Source organism: Grampus griseus (assembly GCF_964374135.1).
Source record: "Grampus griseus genome assembly, chromosome: 1".
Lineage (NCBI taxonomy): Eukaryota > Metazoa > Chordata > Mammalia > Artiodactyla > Delphinidae > Grampus > Grampus griseus.
Window position 1 is genome coordinate 8,664,454 of NC_139017.1, and position 19,737 is coordinate 8,684,190.

The following is a 19,737-nucleotide window of genomic DNA, read 5'->3' on the forward strand; positions in this document are numbered from 1 at the left end:
TTACTTAATTTTTATGTACCTATAACTAATTAAACCCCACATTCTCTGATAGAACATTAAAACTAATTTCAATAGAGTCAAACACACCAAGGAATCTATTAGCTCAATTTGTGTGTGTGTGTGTGTATGTGTGTGTGTGTATGTGTGTGTAGGCTCACCCTTTCTGGAAACCTTCATATCCTCTTGCTCAAGTCAGAACTTGCTCTCTAGGTTTGCTGCTCAGCTGTCAGACTGGAGTATATTTTCACCATCATTATTAGAACTCATTTCACCCTTGTTTCTTAGATACTCTGTTTTCTGAATTTTATGTTGTCATCTTTCTTGGATTCTTCTCTTGCTTTTGTAGAACATATTTCCAGTAACTTCCTGAGAAAGTATCTGGGAGGTAAATCTTTTGAGATTGCACAAGTCTGCATAAGTCTATCTACATTTACATGTTGATGGTCTGGCTAGGTATAGACTCCTAGGTTGACCATGCAGAATTACGTAGGCTTTCCTCCATCATCTTTCTATATTCCTCTTGAGAAATTTGATGGCATTCTGACTACTGGTTCTTTGTAAGTGACTATTTTTCTCTCTCTGCAAGCTTTTAGAATCTGCTCTTTACCTCAGGTGATTTGAAATATGAGGGTATGCCTTAGTGTGTGACTAGCTGTCTACCAAAATCCGTTCTTCCCTTCCATGTATAGAGTTGAAGCTGCAAAGAGGCTGATAGACGAGAAACCTCACTTTCCAGTTCTTTGTGAAACTAAGTGTGGCCATATGACTAATTCTCACTAATGTATATGTTAGCAGAAGTGATGTGTGTGGGGGCCAAGGCTTTTATGAAATAGGTGTGCTTTCCCTTTGATATTTCTTTCCTTTCCCATAGGCTGGATGCAGATGGCAGTGGTGAACTAGGGGATGGCAGAGCCACCAAATGGAATGACCATGGATGCCTGAATCATCCCATGGAGTAGACCTCCTCCCCCTCCTTGGCCTCCTATGTGACTGCGATATAAACTTCTATGTGTTTGAGCCATTATATACAAGGCTCAGAAACATACACAGATGGTCCTTGACTTATGGTTCAACTTACGGTTTTTTGACTTTACAATGCTGTGAAAGCGATACGCATTCATTAGAAACTGTACTTCGAATTTTGAATTTTGATCTTTCTCCAGGTTAGTGATATGTGGTACAATCCTCTCTCGTGATGCTGGGCAGTGGCAGCCATGGGTCCCAGTCAGACATGCAGTCACGAGGGTGATTAGCCAATACACTTACAGCCATTCTGCTCTTCACTTTCGGTACAGTATTCAATCAACTACATGAGGTACTCAACACTTCATTAAAAATAGGCTTTGTGTTAGATGATTTTGCCCAACTGTAAGCTAACGTAAGTGTTCTGAGCCCTTTAAGGTAGGCAAGGCTAAGTTGTGATGTTTGGTAGGTTAAGTGTATTAAATGCATTGTAGACTTACAATATTTTCACCTTAGGAGGGGCTTATCGTGAGCCTAACCTCATCGTTAAGTCAAGGAAGATCTGTATGTATATTCAGTCCAAAGCTCTTCCTGGGCTACTCATTCTTCATGAAAAAACTTTCTGTTAATTTCCCTGGAAAGTAACATTAAACTTTAAGATACTAAATTCTTCACTTAATCTATAGAATGTATTGCTCATATAAGTTGGAAACAAACTATGTGAATCAGATCCATCACTAAATTAATTGCTTAAGCTCTCCTGCCAGTTGGAAAAACCTCACTCCTGGACCTACTTTTCCTCCTACCTGACCTAGTTTTCCTCCTAATTCAAATTAAAGAAGAAAAATGTTGGCTGTAGTGGATTAGAACCCAAAACACAACTTGTCTTTGTATTGTTCAACACAAATGTCTTTTCTATTAATTCACATTAAGTTACTTGAGGCAGAAGCTATGTTACATACTTCTTTTGCGTACCCTATCACCCCTCCAGGAATAGTTTTTGAAGTTTTTTTCTAACCCATCAGTAACAGAATCTCCTGTCAAATATGCACACTTATTGAATCAGAATATCTGTGGAAGGGCCTTGGAATCAGACTTTTAAGGGTCATCCAAGGTGATTCTCATTGCTATAAAATTTGAAACCCACTGCCTTACAGGGTGCTAGGTAGTTTAGATACTTTTGAATCTTTGTTTAATTAAGTTAACATTAATCCTAAAATATATATCACTGACATTTATTTATGTAAAAAGAATTATGACAATTAATAATCATTAGGCTTTGATAAGCAGAGTCTCCCATGATGCCTAAGTAATGATTTATATAGCTTCAGAGAAAATTCTTCAAAAATTGGGGCAGGAGGCTTCCGGGAAGATGGCGGAAGAGTAAGACGCGGAGATAAACTTCCTACCCACAGATACACCAGAAATACATCTACACGTGGAACAACTCCTACAGAACACCTACTGAACGCTGGCAGAAGACCTCAGACCTCCCTAAAGGCAAGAAACTCCCCATGTACCTGGGTAGGGCAAAAGAAAAAAAAGAGACAAAAGAATAGGGACGGTACCTGCAACAGTGGGAGGGAGCCGTGAAGGAGGAACGGTTTCCACACACTAGGAGCCCCTTCGCGGCCGGAGACTGTGGGTGGCGAAGGGGGAAAGCTTCGGTGCCATGGAGGAGAGCACTGCCACAGGGGTGCGGAGGGCACAGCGGAGAGATTCCCACACAGAGGGTCAGGCCTGACCGGCACTCACCAGCCCAAGAGGCTTGTCTGCTCCCCCGCCGGGGCGGGCGGGACTGGGAGCTGAGGCTCGGGCTTTGCGCCGGGAGAGGACTGGGGTTGGCGGCGTGAACACAGCCTGCAGGGGTTTAGTGCACCACGGCTGGCCGGGAGGGAGTCCGGAGAAAAGTCTGGACCTGCCGAAGAGGCAAGAGACTTTTTCTTACCTCTTCGTTTCCTGGTGCGCGAGGAGAGGGGATTCAGAGCGCTGCTTAAAGGAGCTCCAGAGACAGGCGCGAGCCGCGGCTAACAACGCGGACCACAGAGACGGGCTGTGAGACGCTAAGACTGCAGCTGCCGCCACCAACAAGCCTGTGTGTGAGCACAGGTCACTCTCCACACCCCGCTTCCGGGAGCCTGTGCAGCCCGCCACTGCCAGGGTCCCGGGACCCAGGGACAACTTCCCCGGAAGAACGCACAGCGCGTCTCAGGCTGCTGCAACGTCATGTCGGCCTCTGCCGCCGCAGGCCCGCCCCGCACGCCGTGCCCCTCCCTCCCCCTGGCGTGAGTGAGCCAGAGTCCCCGAAGCAGCTGCTAGTTTAACCCCGTCCTGTCTGAGCGAAGAACAGACGCCCCCCGACGACCTACACGCAGAGGCAGGGCCAAATCCAAAGCTGAGACCCTGGGAGCTGTGAGAACAAAGAAGAGAAAGGGAAATCTCTCCCAGCAGCCTCAGAAGCAGCAGATTAAAGCTCCACAATCAACTTGATGTACCCTGCATCTGTGGAATACATGAATAGACAAGGAATCATCCCAAATTAAGGAAATGGACTTTGAGAACAAGATTTATGATTTTTTCCCCTTTTCCTCTTTTTGTGAGTGTGTATGTGTATGCTTCTGTGTGAGATTTTGTCTGTATAGCTTTGCTTCCACCATTTGTCCTAGGGATCTATCCGCCCGTTTTTTTTTTTTTCTCTTAATAATTTTTTTTAATTTTAATAACTTTATTATATTTTATCTTACTTTATTTTATTTTACTTTATCTTCTCTCTTTCTTTTTTTCCTTCCTTCCTTCCTTCCTCCCTCCCTCCCTCCCTCCTTTCTTTCTTTCTTTCTACTTCTACTACTTCTTTCTTTCTACTTTTTCTCCCTTTTATCCTGAGCCGTGTGGATGAAAGGCTCTTGGTGCTGCAGCCAGGAGTCAGTGCTGTGCCTCTGAGGTGGGAGAGCCAACTTCAGGACATTGGTCCACAAGAGACCTCCCAGCTCCACATAATACCAAATGGTGAAAATCTCCTAGAGATCTCCATCTCAACACCAGCACCCAGCTTCACTCAACGACCAGCAAGCTACAGTGCTGGACATACTATGCCAAACAACTAGCAACACAGGAACAAAACCCCACCCATTAGCAGAGAGCCTGCCTAAAATCATAATAAGTCCACAGACACCCCAAAACACACCACCAGACGTGGACCTGCACACCAGAAAGACAAGATCCAGCCTCATCCACCAGAACACAGGCACTAGTCCCCTCCACCAGGAAGCCTACACAACCCACTGAACCAACCTTAGCCACTGGGGACAGACACCAAAAACAACGGGAACTACGAACCTGCAGCCTGCGAAAAGGAGACCCCAAACACAGTAAGATAAGCAAAATGAGAAGACAGAAAAACACACCACAGATGAAGGAGCAAGATAAAAATCCACCAGACCTAACAAATGAAGAGGAAATAGGCAATCTACCTGGAAAAGACTTCAGAATAATGATAGCAAAGATGATCCAAAATCTTGGAAATAGAATAGACAAAATGCAAGAAACATTTAACAAGGACCTAGAAGAACTAAAGATGAAACAAACAACGATGAACAACACAATAAATGAAATGAAAAATACTCTAGATGGGATCAATAGCAGAATAACTGAGGCAGAAGAACGGATAAGTGACCTGGAAGATAAAATAGTGGAAATAACTACTGCAGAGCAGAACAAAGAAAAAAGAACGAAAAGAACTGAGGACAGTCTCAGAGACCTCTGGGACAACATTAAACGCACCAACATTCGAATTATAAGGGTTCCAAAAGAAGAAGAGAAAAAAAAAGGGACTGAGAAAATATTTGATGAGATTACAGTTGAAAACTTCCCTAATATGGGAAAGGAAATAGTTAATCAAGTCCAGGAAGCACAGAGAGTCCCATACAGGATAAATCCAAGGAGAAACACGCCAAAACACATATTAATCAAACTGTCAAAAATTAAATACAAAGAAAACATATTAAAAGCAGCAAGGGAAAAACAACAAATAACACACAGGGGAATCCCCATAAGGTTAACAGCTGATCTTTCAGCATAAACTCTGCAAGCCAAAAGGGACTGGCAGGACATATTTAAAGTGATGAAGGAGAAAAACCTGCAACCAAGAGTACTCTACCCAGCAAGGATCTCATTCAGATCTGATGGGGAAATTAAAACCTTTACAGGCAAGCAAAAGCTGAGAGAGTTCAGCACCACAAAATCAGCTCTACAACAACTGCTAAAGGAACTTCTCTAGGCAAGAAACACAAGAGAAGGAAAAGACCTACAATAACAAACCCAAAACAATTAAGAAAATGGGAATAGGAACATACATATCGAAAATTACCTTAAATGTAAATGGACTAAATGCTCCCACCAAAAGACACAGATTGGCTGAATGGATACAAAAACAAGACCCATATATTTGCTGTCTACAAGAGACCCACTTCATACCTAGAGACACATACAGACTGAAAGTAAGGGGATGGAAAAAGATATTTCATGCAAATGGATACCAAAAGGAAGCTGGAGTAGCAATTCTCATATCAGACAAAATAGACTTTAAAATAAAGACTATTAGAAGAGACAAAGAAGGACACTACATAATGATCAAGGGATCGATCCAAGAAGAAGATATAACAATTGTAAATATTTATGCACCCAGCATAGGAGCACCTCAATACATAAGGCAAATACTAACAGCCATAAAAGGGGAAATCGACAGTAACACATTCATACTAGGGGACTTTAACACCCCACTTTCACCAATGGACAGATCATCCAAAATGAAAATAAATAAGGAAACACAGCTTTAAATGATACATTAAACAAGATGGATTTAATTGATATTTATAGGACATTCCATCCATAAACAACAGAATACACATTTTTCTCTAGTGCTCATGGAATATTCTCCAGGATAGATCATATCTTGGGTCACAAATCAAGCCTTGGTAAATTTAAGAAAATTGAAATTGTATCAAGTATCTTTTCTGACCACAACGCTATGAGACTAGATATCAATTACAGGAAAATATCTGTAAAAAATACAAACACATGGAGGCTAAACAATACACTACTTAATAATGAAGTGATCACTGAATAAATCAAAGAGGAAATAAAAAAATACCTAGAAACAAATCAGAATGGAGACACGACGACCCAAAACCTATGGGATGCAGCAAAAGCAGTTCTAAGAGGGAAGTTTATAGCAATACAATCCTACCTTAAGAAACAGGAAACATCTCGAATAAACAACCTAACCTTGCACCTAAAGCAATTAGAGAAAGAAGAACAAAAGAACCCCAAAGTTAGCAGAAGGAAAGAAATCATAAAATCAGATCAGAAATAAATGAAAAAGAAATGAAGGAAACGATAGCAAAGATCAATAAAACTATAAGCTGGTTCTTTGAGAAGATAAACAAAATTGATAAACCATTAGCCAGACTCATCAAGAAAAAAGGGAGAAGACTCAAATCAATAGAATTAGAAATGAAAAAGGAGAAGTAACAACTGACACTGCAGAAATGCAAAAGATCATGAGAGATTACTACCAGCAACTCTATGCCAATAAAATGGACAACCTGGAAGAAATGGACAAATTCTTAGAAATGCACAACCTGCCAAGACTGAATCAGGAAGAAATAGAAAATATGAACAGACCAATCACAAGCACTGAAATTGAAACTGTGATTAAAAATCTTCCAACAAACAAAAGCCCAGGACCAGATGGCTTCACAGGCAAATTCTATCACACATTTAGAGAAGAGCTAACACCTATGTTTCTCAAACTCTTCCAAAATTTAGCAGAGGGAGAAACACTCCCAAACTCATTCTATGAGGCCACCATCACCCTGATACCAAAACCAGACAAGGATGTCACAAAGAAAGAAAACTACAGGCCAATATCACTGATGAACATAGACGCAAAAATCCTCAACAAAATACTAGCAAACAGAATCCAACAGCACATTAAACGGATCATACACCATGATCAAGTGGGGTTTGTTCCAGGAATGCAAGGATTCTTCAATATACACAAATCAATCAACGTGATACACCATATTAACAAATTGAAGGAGAAAAACCATATGATCATCTCAATAGATGCAGAGAAAGCTTTTGACAAAATTCAACACCCATTTATGATAAACAGCCTCCAGAAAGTAGGCATAGAGGGAACTTTCCTCAACATGATAAAGGCCATATATGACAAACCCACAGCCAACATCGTCCTCAATGGTGAAAAACTGAAAGCATTTCCACTAAGATCAGAAACAAGACAAGGTTGCCCACTCTCGCCACTCTTAGTCAACATAGTTTTGGAAGTTTGAGCCACAGCAATCAGAGAAGAAAAGGAAATAAAAGGAATCCAAATCAGAAAAGAAGAAGTAAAGCTGTCACTGTTTGCAGATGACATGATACTATAGAGAATCCTAAAGATGCTACCAGAAAACTACTAGAGCTAATCAGTGATTTTGGTAAAGTAGCAGGATACAAAATTAATGCACAGAAATCTCTGGCATTCCTATACACTAATGATGAAAAATCTGAAAGTGAAATCAAGAAAACACTCCCATTTACCATTGCAACAAAAAGAATAAAATACCTAGGAATAAACCTACCTAAGGAGACAAAAGACCTGTATGCAGAAAATTATAAGACACTGATAAAAGAAATTAAAGATGATACAAATAGATGGAGAGATATACCATGTTCTTGGATTGGAAGAATCAACATTGTGAAAATTACTCTGCTACCCAAAGCAATCTACACATTCAATGCAATCCCTATCAAACTACCACTGGCATTTTTCACAGAACTAGAACAAAAAATTTCACAATTTGTATGGAAGCACAAAAGACCCCGAATAGCTAAAGCAATCTTGAGAACCAAAAACGGAGCTGGAGGAATCAGGCTCCCTGACTTCAGACTATACTACAAAGCTACAGTAATCAGACAGTATGGTGCTGGCACAAAAACAGAAAGATAGATCAATGGAACAGGATAGAAAGCCCAGAGATAAACCCATGCACATATGGTCACCTTATCTTTGATAAGGGAGGCAGGAATGTACAGTGGAGAAAGGACAGCCTCTTCAATAAGTGGTGCTGGGAAAACTGGACAGGTACATGTAAAAGTATGAGATTAGATCACTCCCTAACACCATACACAAAAATAAGCTCAAAATGGATTAAAGACCTAAATGTAAGGCCAGAAACTATCAAACGCTTAGAGGAAAACATAGGCAGGACAATCTATGACATAAATCACAGCAAGATCCTTTTTGACCCACCTCCTAGAGAAATGGAAATAAAAAGAAAAATAAACAAATGGGACCTAATGAAACTTCAAAGCTTTTGCACAGCAAAGGAAACCATAAACAAGACCAAAAGACAACCCTCAGAATGGGAGAAAATATTTGCAAATGAAGCAACTGACAAAGGATTAATCTCCAAAATTTATAAGCAGCTCATGCAGCTCAATAACAAAAAACAAACAACCCAATCCAAAAATGGGCAGAAGACTTAAATAGACATTTCTCCAAAGAAGATATACAGACTGCCAACAAACACATGAAAGAATGCTCAACATCATTAATCATTAGAGAAATGCAAATCAAAACTACAATGAGATATCATCTCACACCAGTCAGAATGGCCATCATCAAAAAATCTAGAAACAATAAATGCTGGAGAGGGTGTGGAGAAAAGGGAACCCTCTTGCACTGTTGGTGCGAATGTAAATTGATACTGCCACTGTGGAGAACAGTATGGAGATTCCTTAAAAAACTACAAATAGAACTACCATATGACCCAGCAATCCCACTACTGGGCATATACCCTGAGAAAACCATAATTCAAAAAGAGTCATGTACCAAAATGTTCATTGCAGCTCTATTTACAATAGCCCAGAGATGGAAACAACCTAAGTGTCCATCATCGGATGAATGGATAAAGAATATGTGGCACATATATACAACGGAATATTACTCAGCCATAAAAAGAAATGAAATTGAGCTATTTGTAATGAGGTGGATGGACCTAGAGTCTGTCATACAGAGTGGGGTAAGACAGAAAGAGAAAGACAAATCCCGTATGCTAACACATATATATGGAATTTAAGGGGAAAAAATGTCATGAAGAACCTCGGGGTAAGACAGGAATAAAGACACAGACGTACTAGAGAATGTACTTGAGGATATGGGGAGGGGGAAGGGTAAGCTGTGACAAAGCAAGAGAGAGGCATGGACATATATACACTACCAAACGTAAGGTAGATAGCTAGTGGGAAGCAGCCGCATAGCACAAGGAGATCAGCTCGGTGCTTTGTGACCACCTAGAGGGGTAAATAGGGAGGGTGGGAGGGAGGGAAACGCAAGAATGAAGAGATATGGGAACATATGTGTAACTGATTCACTTTGTTATAAAGCAGAAAGTAACACACCATTGTAAAGCAATTATACTCCAATAAAGATGTTAAAAAAAAGAAAAGTGAAGACATGCCAGCTCGCACCTCCTCTTCTCCAAGGCCTGCTTGATAGTTGATGGAGGGAGAGGTGGGTGTTCACTCTGCTATGATTTGCCTACAATTCACAGACATGAGAACAGCCAAGTCCTAAGGAGTTTGGAAGTAAAAAAGCAGGCAAAACTCAAACTCATTCTAAAATTTCTTCTTAGATTTCTGTCTTTCTGTGGAGAGAAGATATCCTACTAATTCCATCCTTAAGGTTACGGGAGCATCTCTTCTTGACATTAGGATTTTCCCAAACCCAGGAGTTATATGTTTACTTACTTTCCACTTCCCATATGTTGCTTAAATTTGCAGAATCAAATGATAGATAATTATTAGCTAAACTTCACTCTCATTCTAAGAAATCTAAATAAGTATTACAAAGCTTCAAGGCAACCCATAATGTTTATTTAGCATTTATTTGACTAACTGCTGTACTGTACTTACTTCACACGTTACAAATTCTCTATCACAGAACACAGGTCTTTGTTTAAAGTTCTTGGTGCATTTTCCTCAACCCAGGTCACTGGGGAGAAACATTCTGTGGATCCTCAAGATAAACAATCTTATTTGGGAAAGGGATTCTTAGCTGTAGTCATTCTCTAAAGCCTGGAGATGTGATTTCCCTTCTCCCTCTCTTTTTTTCCTTTATAAATTCCTCTCTTTACCCTGGAATTCAAGAATTTGAGTACCTTCTCCAGCCTGTCTGACCAGCATCCCAAAGTCAACATCCCAGTTACGCTCGATTCCCTACGGCTTAACTGCTGCCGCCCCCCCAACGGGACCCTCACACAATCTGTCCTGTTACAGGAAGCAGGAGCTCCGTGCTTTCCAGCTACGCAGGCAGAACCAAACAAGCAAGCGAACTTGTTGCCTCTATAACTATCACACACTATACCTAACATCTACTTTCAAAATATTCCCAGAATTTGACCGCTTGTCGCTCCTCCACTGATACCACACTGCTCGAAGCCCTTGTCATTTCTTATCTCAATTCCCGCAATATCCAGTGATCTGGTCTCCCCGCCTCTGCTTCTACTGCGTACACAGTCTATTCTCCAAGAGCAGAGAGACGCTCTTAACACGTAATTCACCTGGTGTCCCTCCTCTGCCCCAAAATGCTCCAGGTCTCCCGTGTGTGTCCTCACACCTGCCTCCAGCGCCCTCTCAGCCCTGCCTGCTGCTGCGGGCCCCCTCATCTCTGACCGTGCTCGATGCCTCGTCTCCCCTTGAAAGAGCACGCAGGACACTACTGCAGGGTTTTCTTGTTCCCTGTCTGGAGTGTTTCTCCCCAGATATTAACAAGGCCAACTCCCTTGTTTCCTTCAGGTTGCTGCTCCCATGTTACCTTGCCTGAGACGTCTCTGACCACTTGCATAAAATAGCAAATCCTGCCTCTACAGGATTATCCCAACACAGCCTAGTCACTCTACTTTGCTTCATTTTTTTTTTTTTTCCTGTATCACTTATCCCCGTCCATCTCATCCCATTCACTGAGGGATGGCCCAATGCTTTGCTCACCCTGTATTCCCTGTGACTAAAACCATGCTTGTCACTGGCACGAAGTAGATAATAAATATTTGACCAAAACATCTGCCAAGTGTCTTTTACCCCCCGATGTTGCCTGGAACCTACATAGTAAGAGCCCTTTCAAACTAGTGAAATTTTTCCCTAGTATTTAGTGAGTGTGCCTTCCTGAGTCTGTTTCCATTTTTTCCCCTATGGTTCTTCACATTAAATATCCTAAACTTGTCTTCGAGGTGCTTTCATTTTTGCTACCATCTCCGTATCTTTGGGTTTTGCTTTTCTAAAGATAAATAACGACTATGACACATATTCCAGGCCACTAATCTGGTCCTCGAGAGGGGCCATTTCCCTCTTTCCTACCACACTTCAGTGCGTCAGGTTTTTAATTTCTGGAAAGTTTATCTTACACCAATTTCCTCACGTGCTTTTTCAAAATTAAAGTTGTCCTTGATCTCTACAGCAATTCTTTTTTTACCACTACCCATTTCTGAGGGTTCTTTCTCTCTAGATACCGGCTACTTAAGTTTTATGTAGACTATTTTCCTTTGTCAACTCATTCACCCTTCGGCATAAGTCAAACTGGGATACTCTGAGTGCCGTAAACCTGTGAGCAATAGAAGCCAGTGACCTGGGCTTCCGCGGGCTGATGGGGGGTTAGCCAGCAAACTGTCAGCCCCCAGCAGAGGCAGGAGGTCAGTCTCCTCCAACTCATTTCCTCCGTCTACAAGAACCTCCTCCTCCCAGCCTCGCAGGAAGACACGGAAGTGAGTCCGCCACGCAGCAGCCCAGCAGGGGCTTGGGAGTGGAGTCTGCCTGGTGCCACCCGTGTGGACTACACCACTTTCCAAGTCCAGGGAACTCTGAGAGCGAGGCTCTCACATCTTCAAGCCATACCCCTAGAACCGCATTCATGTTGAAGATGAAAGGTGCAACCAAGTTTAAACGTGGGTGGCAAGGGGTAAGTACAAGGTGACAGGATGAAGATGCAAGCTAGGGAGTAAACAGTAAGAACGCAAAACTCACGACACTGGGGGAGGTTGTAGGAGAACACGTATGAATGGGCAGTTTCCCTGATGGGGGGGCAGGACGTTTAAACCATCGTTGACAGGAGGGAAGAAAAACAAAGAATGCTTATTATTGTGCACACTTGTTTGTGAGATACAGTCCCGGAAGTTCATGGCTTCTGCTTCCTCTATCAAGAAGAGGTAGGGTCACTTCTGGGTAGAGACAATCAAGTAAAGCAGGATCACAGCTGGATCATACTTAACTAAAGATTTGGTGGGAGAGTGAGGAAGGAGGAAAAACTTGCAATAATATCAAGAGAAGGCCTAAAACCTCATGCTAACAAAGAAACCGAGGAAAGAAACAGATTCAGGCAAGATTTAGATTAGGCTCAAATGAGCATGGAACCCACTTCATTGTAGGAAAAGAAAGCTGACATCATTCGAAGAACCCTCATCCAAAATCCATAACAAAGCAAACTGAGGAAATAAAGAGGCTCCCATAGAATAAAAACAATGAAAACCCCTCAGGAATGAAAAACCCCTTCCAACCACGAGTACCCCCAGGGGTTCCTTCTCCCAGCACCCTGCATACAGTCTGGGAACTGATCCCTGTGCTCTCCCTTAGTAGGGAGCTGCGAGTACCACCGCAGGGAGTGGGGGTGGGGGTGACCTCGGAAGAGGGCAGAGCTCAGGTCTTCCAACAAAGATTTTACCATCCTCAGGATTGCTGGGCTCCAGAAACTAGGAGAACTAGCCTCACAGGGGAGCAAAGAGGGACAAGTCTCAGAGTAGGCAGGAAGCCCACAGGCAGAATTTGCACTTAGGAACATCAAAGCTCTCATAATCTGTGCTAATGGGACAAATACATAACATTTTTAAAACAACTTGGAGGGGGTGTTGAAATGATCTATACCTTTTTATTTTAAATCTCAAAAAAATACCTAAATGTACATTCACTGATCTCTTGATATAATGCCAAGGTTTTTGTTTGCAGCGTGGATTCTTTAAAGCTCGTGCACGATCTTCTTGTCGCCATCAACGTGAGTCCCTAGCCTGTGGCTGTCCTCCCTGTCACCCCAGTTCTTGTTGTCATTCTAGATTAGTTCAACACTCACATTAATAACCATTGCCTCACAGATCCTTGACTCTTTATCTCAAAAGATCTCCTATCTCGGCTTCTTCCAAGGTCTTGACTTTTTCTCATCAATATTCTATCACCTCTGAAATCTTGATTTCACACATCCCATCCTCTGGCCTTCTCATCTTTCAGGCTCACTTTTAGCTTCATTTCACTAAAGGTTTCAGTTCACGGTCGGTGCCACTTTCCCCAATCCACCACCTCCTTTCCATCATTTATTCCTTAAAGGGCTTACTTAGATCCCGTGTTCTGGTCCAATAATCATCACCTTGCGAGCATCTTTAACTCCCTGGCCTGCTTCTACTTCCATCAAAAGTTAAAAATCTAACTATTTGCTTTCTCTACACCTGCAGGTAAATGCTGCTGGAGGGGTGGGGGGAAATATATATATCTCTCTCTCTCACCTTACAGGTCTTTGCCTAGTTTCACTTAAATTTATGACTGAAACCCCAAAAGGAAACATCACTGCCCAAAACCTACTATATTGGAGTTCCCAAATAATTTCTTCTTTCTCCTCAAATTCCTACATCAACTTGCTTTAAACTACATTAATGCTCCTCAATTTATTTTATTTCATCATCAGTAACTCTTATTCTTCCTTTTTGTACTCAGTGGTGCATTATGGAATAAAAATACATAACTAAGAATACAAATTCTTTAAAATCAAGAACACCATAAACATTAGCGATGCCTAACTGTGCTAAAATAACTGAACGAGCACGAACAAGCTCATCTGATCTCCCCCAACCATCAACACTGACTTGACAAACCTTCACATTATTCCATTTTAAAGAGAAACATGTTCATATTATTTAACAAATTTAAAAAGGAAAATCGATGCCATTACCACATTTACATCTTTAACACTGTGAACTGCAGGATGGCAGCTCTTCTGTGAGTATACATTACCATATTTTATCACAGTGAATGTTGTATGACCAAATGTGTTTCCATTTGGATTTTTTGTAGCAAATGAAGCACAGCCCAATAAAACATCCAAATGTGATAAACAGAATCTCTCAGATGCCTTCTGTTTCATATGGCCTCAGCCCTGCTGACATCAGTTACATCAGTTACATTCTATAGATGAGGGTGAATTATAAACTATTAATAATTCTATGCCAAAGGATCTACAAATAATGATGAGACAGACTCAACAACACAGCCTTCTCCAGAGCTATTTTTAATGTTTTTTATGGTCATTTAAGAAAATTGAGAGGAAAAGTCTTCTAACCCACCATAAATGCTGATCATTATACAATCAAATAGGAAAAGTGTTTTAGAAAATGACAGAAAAAAAGCTTATTTGGCAATGTGCTGTTATTTATATACTAGTACCTTTAAGCCCTAAAAAAGTTCAACATTTACAACTCAGGCTATATTTATTTTAGTTATGTGAAAGCTCACCCAAGAGCAGATGATCAAAGGAACAGAGAGCAGAATAAAATACATATTTAGTGGGCACTTATGAATTGGATGGAAATTAAGTTCGAATATGGCCCATTAAACTCTTCATTAAAGAAATTTTGCTGCAGAAGATTCACATATTATTACTGGTACCGCCACTATGCTGCTGCTGCTGCTGATTTGATGATGTGGGAGTACAGTTTGTTTTGAATCTATTAAATGTTAAAATCAGGATGCTCAAACTGTAAAGATAATGTCATTTACCAGGATACACTCTTAATTCTATTACAAGGATATAGGAAATGTGACCATAACCAAGCTATAAGTTCAGCCGAGCGCATAGCTTATCTTTATGAAGAACTACGAGTCTCTGTATTATTTAACTCATTAACAGAAAAGGTGACTATAAATGTACTTAACACAGTAGTTTTCAAAGTGAAAACTTACTGTATTTATTTCCGAAACAGAGGAATACTGTGCCTGAAAAATCCGATGAATCATTTTATGTAAAGACTTTCATCATCTACATCCTACCCCGCAGTACAGTTTCTGTCTTCTTGGCTGAACGTGATTTTTCTGGTGGGTCATGGGGGCACGGGGAGGGTAGTATTAAAGTACCACAAAGTACCAGAGACTTAAAAATCCACTGATGTTAAATCAGAATGAGTACAACACTTTACCAGGTTACACCGCCCAAATTTAAACTCTACTCAAGAACCACTTTGCTTGAGAAATAATAAAATCGGTGGCTAGACAATCACTTCTAGTGCCTACACCATGTACATGAACCACATTACATATTAAAGCACTTTAATCAAACTTGGAGGTTAAGTAGCTTTTAGTAAATGTAAAGTGGATAGAAATGGAATTCAATGGCAAACAAAATTCTCAGAGATAGGTCATTTACTTAAATTTGACACAGTATCACCCCACTTTTTGAATTTTGGCAATAAAACTGGTTTTATTTCATTAGCTTTTACTCATTTAAATGGCACGCATTTATAACTCCCAAGATACTCGTATAAACACTACCTAAAATAATACATAAAAAACCAAACCATCAATAACCTGAAAGTGCTATTACCTATTATGCATTTACTAAATATAATTCTTTATACATCTATTATACATTTTTAATTTTTCCTTAGTTATTATTCCAACATATGAATATAGAAACCATGCTGGGGTCAATATATATCCAAATGTGGCAATGAGTTGGCCAGAACATATAGGACATGGTATTTCAAAATTTCTAATGCAATTCTCATGTCAAATTCAGTCATTTCTCCCCTTTTTATTTCTAAAGTTAATATACCATGGTTAGAGTAATCAGTTGAATATCAAATCCAAGTGAATCATAAAAGTTCAGTCACGTAATATTAAGGCTTATGTGATTAAATTTATTTTTCATGTTTCCTTTAATTTTGACTAGCTTTTGTAATGGCTGCATTTGTAATGTTATAAAATAAACTGTTGGTCTCAAAAAATTTTATAAACGAATTAGTTTGACAACTAAGACTCATATAATAGTTATCTGGCAAAGTGGCACTTTATTCCTGGCCACATATGTATATCTTATCATCACTGTTCCTACTGTTGACACCAATAAAATGAAATTGTTATGTAGTAAGAAATATGGCAACTAAATACCCCTCCCCACCCTCCAAAAAAGAACAATGTCATCACTTTAATTTTATTAGGAGTCACAAAATTTTTTATTTAGGAAAAATATTTCCTTCAATGTTTATTAGATAATGAATCTTATTTAAATGAATAATTTACTTTTACTTTTCTGTGTAGACCAATTAAAAAGTATGCCTCTTTCCTTTCATAAGCAAATTCTATTTGTCTAATTCTGCATGGCAGATAAGAAATTAATACTTTATTTCCTTCTACCTTAAAAATTAATTACGAATTTTCCTCATTATGAATTAGTTATTTCTGTATGGACTGTTGTCACGCTGCTGTTAAAAAAAAAAGTTAGTAAAGGATATGGACACATGGGAAACAAACCATAAACTATAATACTAGTTTATAAGGAAATATATTAAACATTGTTTAAATATTAAACAGCAAAATATTCGTATATTAAATAAATAAGACTTGAATTTGTCTTGTGGAACTATAGGCCAATACCACCAATAATGGGGATGGTCTAGTGCAAAAGGTGGCCACAAAAGAAAAAAAAACACAAAAAACAAAAAAAGGAGGAGACGACACAACATTTAATACTGGCATTGTTTTGGTAACAAATTGAGCCAGTGATTTTCGATCCTTTCTCAACATAAAATACCTGAAGAACAACTTTTTTAAAAATACTGATGAACAGGTCTCATCCCATACAAATTAAATCAGAAACAGGATTCAGGCAACGGAATTTTTTAAAGGCCCCCAAATGATTCTAACGTACAGTCAGGGTTGAGAGCTGCTGACTGAAACCCACAAGCTTCTTACTGTTGCCTGACTCAGAAAAGGTGTCCTACGAATGAAAAAAAGGCGCTTTCTTTTACTGGTGAGACAAGACAAGGGTGTCTCCAGTTACTTATGGGTAAGTCAAACTTACTAATGCATACTTCCTTTCCATTAAAATATCTGCATAGGACTCTTCATTCCCTACAGGGAATTACAATTACAATTCTGTATTTTTAAACTCCAAGACCAAGTAGAGTCAAAGTACTTTTTTGTAATAAATCAGTTACACTGAGAATCCATCACTCATTCGTGCACATAAATATGTACTGAATGCCTACTGTGTGCAAGGCACTGTGACAGGTGCCGCTACAAGACCTGGAGCCATGAGAGGATGAAGAGTGATGGGCTGGAAGCTTTTTTCCTTAGAATTAACGGCTATAAAATGAATTACATGGACCTAATTAAGGGAATGAAGGTCAAAAAAAAAAAAAAAAGGAAAAGAAAAAGACAAAAAGTACATACTAAGGGTTTGATCTTCAAATACATGAAACAGCATATTTGTACTTTTCCTAATGTTATTTCCAGAGCCTCTGAATACACGTAAGGCAAATTCAAGATAGAAAAATAAACCCTGTTTAAAGTAGATGTTCCCAATTTTAACCACACTCTATAAATTTCATACATAAGTATAAATACTAAAAATCTTTATAGAAAGGTAGTTCATGTCCACTTGTAGTAGTCTTAACAAGTAATCTTACATTAAAATATTACAGATTCTAGTCCTTGACTATTTCATCACGGAGAAAGTTTATACAACACAATTTATTTTGAAAACAGATTTATATGCTGAGAAATTCTAATGTGAACAAATTTGAGTTTTCTTTTCAAGAAGAGAGGATGCAGAGAAGGGAAGAAAGGGGTGGGGGGCAGAGTCTGTTCAAACCTTATAAATATCCTAAAATCTAATAATTTAAAACGCTGACTGCTTTCTTCCTCAGGAACCTAGTGAATTCCATATGAATAAATACTTTTTCTGTTCATTATTGGCATGGACTTTTTTGGTTACTTAAAAAATAAATATTAAGTGCTTCTCATTTTTACGATAGCATTAAATTTCAAAATGAGGCTAGGTAATGTCAGCTTAACATAAGAAAGAGCTAAATGTATACATAAAATATGTTAACCTACGAGAGATTCCTGGGGTGGGAAATGACATAAGATGAATGATCAGCAACAATTCTGGTGGCAAAAACTCTTTAGGGGAGTAAAGGTTCCAAAAGCTGCTTTAAGTAATAAAAGGTGGATCAAGACTCAAGAAAAACGCTCATTCGTTTTACCTTGGATGCAACACTCTGTCTAACGTACAGAAGTAGTAAAATATTTTACTAAGTTAAAATATAGGTTTTATATTTTATACGATATTGAATACGCACATAAAAATACCAGTGTTTTTATCTTGTTTCTGTTCAGACACTTAATTAAGCAAATATGTTCTTTGGTGTCTGGGAGAGTTTATCAATATTTAAAGATAATGGAAGATAAGAACATGCCTAGAAACAGAAGACTCAAAATCCTATACCATACAAAGAATCAAAGGTGGACTTATGAGAAAAGACAGAGTTACACTGCAGTAGGACTAATACATTTCTTTCCCCCAAATCATACTCTGGCTCCCAAAATAAAAAGTACTATAGCCTATAAGGTTTTTAATCTGTGTTTTGAGATTTTTCAAGTGGAAAGATATCACAGATAGAAATATATCATTCTAAGTTTTAAAATTACCAAAGTCAGTGAGAAGAATGTACATTCATTAAATGTATTCATTTTAAGTAAAGAAGTCTTGAAAAGCCGAACAGTTCAACCAAAGGTGATGAATTGTTCTTGATTTTTCATTATTCCTTTTTAAATAGAGAAAGTACAGATATAGTACATATACAGGCTGACATTTTGATTCATTCAAAATAGTCACATCCCTTTGCTTGGTTTTGGAAGTTCCAGAGATTAAAATTAATACCATTCATAACACAGTATTCTCAATAAAAGGAATTATAGAGCAATGAAAAATCAGAAGATGGCTTAGAGAGCCTTATAACCTCTACATATACACACTTTTGTAACCTGTATTTATTTTCTAAAGAAACAAATTTTAAGTAATGCTACTTTAACCAATGGAGAAAAAAATTCTATCAAAATATACAATTTCCATTACAGACTAGAAGGCTAATATTAAAAAAATAGTTGTAAGCCAAAAAGTTTGCTTATATGACAGGCATCATCCCTTTGAAGCATAAATCATCAAATAAGGTTTTATAAAAGATCGACCTGTGACCTTCTTCATTGATAAATTCATAAAGCTTGAGTCCCAGTCTCTAGATCACGGTGTATCCATGCTTCTTAATCCAGATTTCCAGAAAAGCGGGAAAACAAGTAATTCAGAATCTCAAGTGGGATTTGTGCTTTACCATGTACCTGAAAAATAATATTATAATAGGTTATAATGATTATAAGAATTCTAGAAGTTTTAGAATATTACATGTAAAAATAAGTTGACATTTTTTAAAACTTAAAATCAACACTGGAATAGGATGTTTTGCTTTCTAAAAAATGGATACTGTAACCTTTGGGAATATAAGGATTTCTGAAGTAAGCCAGAAAAAACATTCCTCTTAATAATTTCTATAATCTAAGAGCTTCTGGCTAGAATAATAAATGATTCTCTTTAATATATTATCAATTATAACCACTGGGTTAACT

The 19,737-nt window shown here is 38.9% G+C and overlaps 1 protein-coding gene across 1 annotated transcript in view; it reads right to left on the reverse strand.

Moving 5' to 3' along the window:
• Positions 1-14,388: 14,388 nt before the first annotated feature.
• CDC73 (cell division cycle 73) overlaps positions 14,389-19,737 on the reverse strand; it is a 92,211-nt gene continuing 86,862 nt past the window's right edge. The window contains exon 17 of the mRNA XM_082648736.1: positions 14,389-19,452. Coding sequence (XP_082504862.1) covers positions 19,416-19,452 — 37 coding nt within the window. The 3' untranslated portion in view covers positions 14,389-19,415. The remainder of the gene's footprint in view (positions 19,453-19,737) is intronic.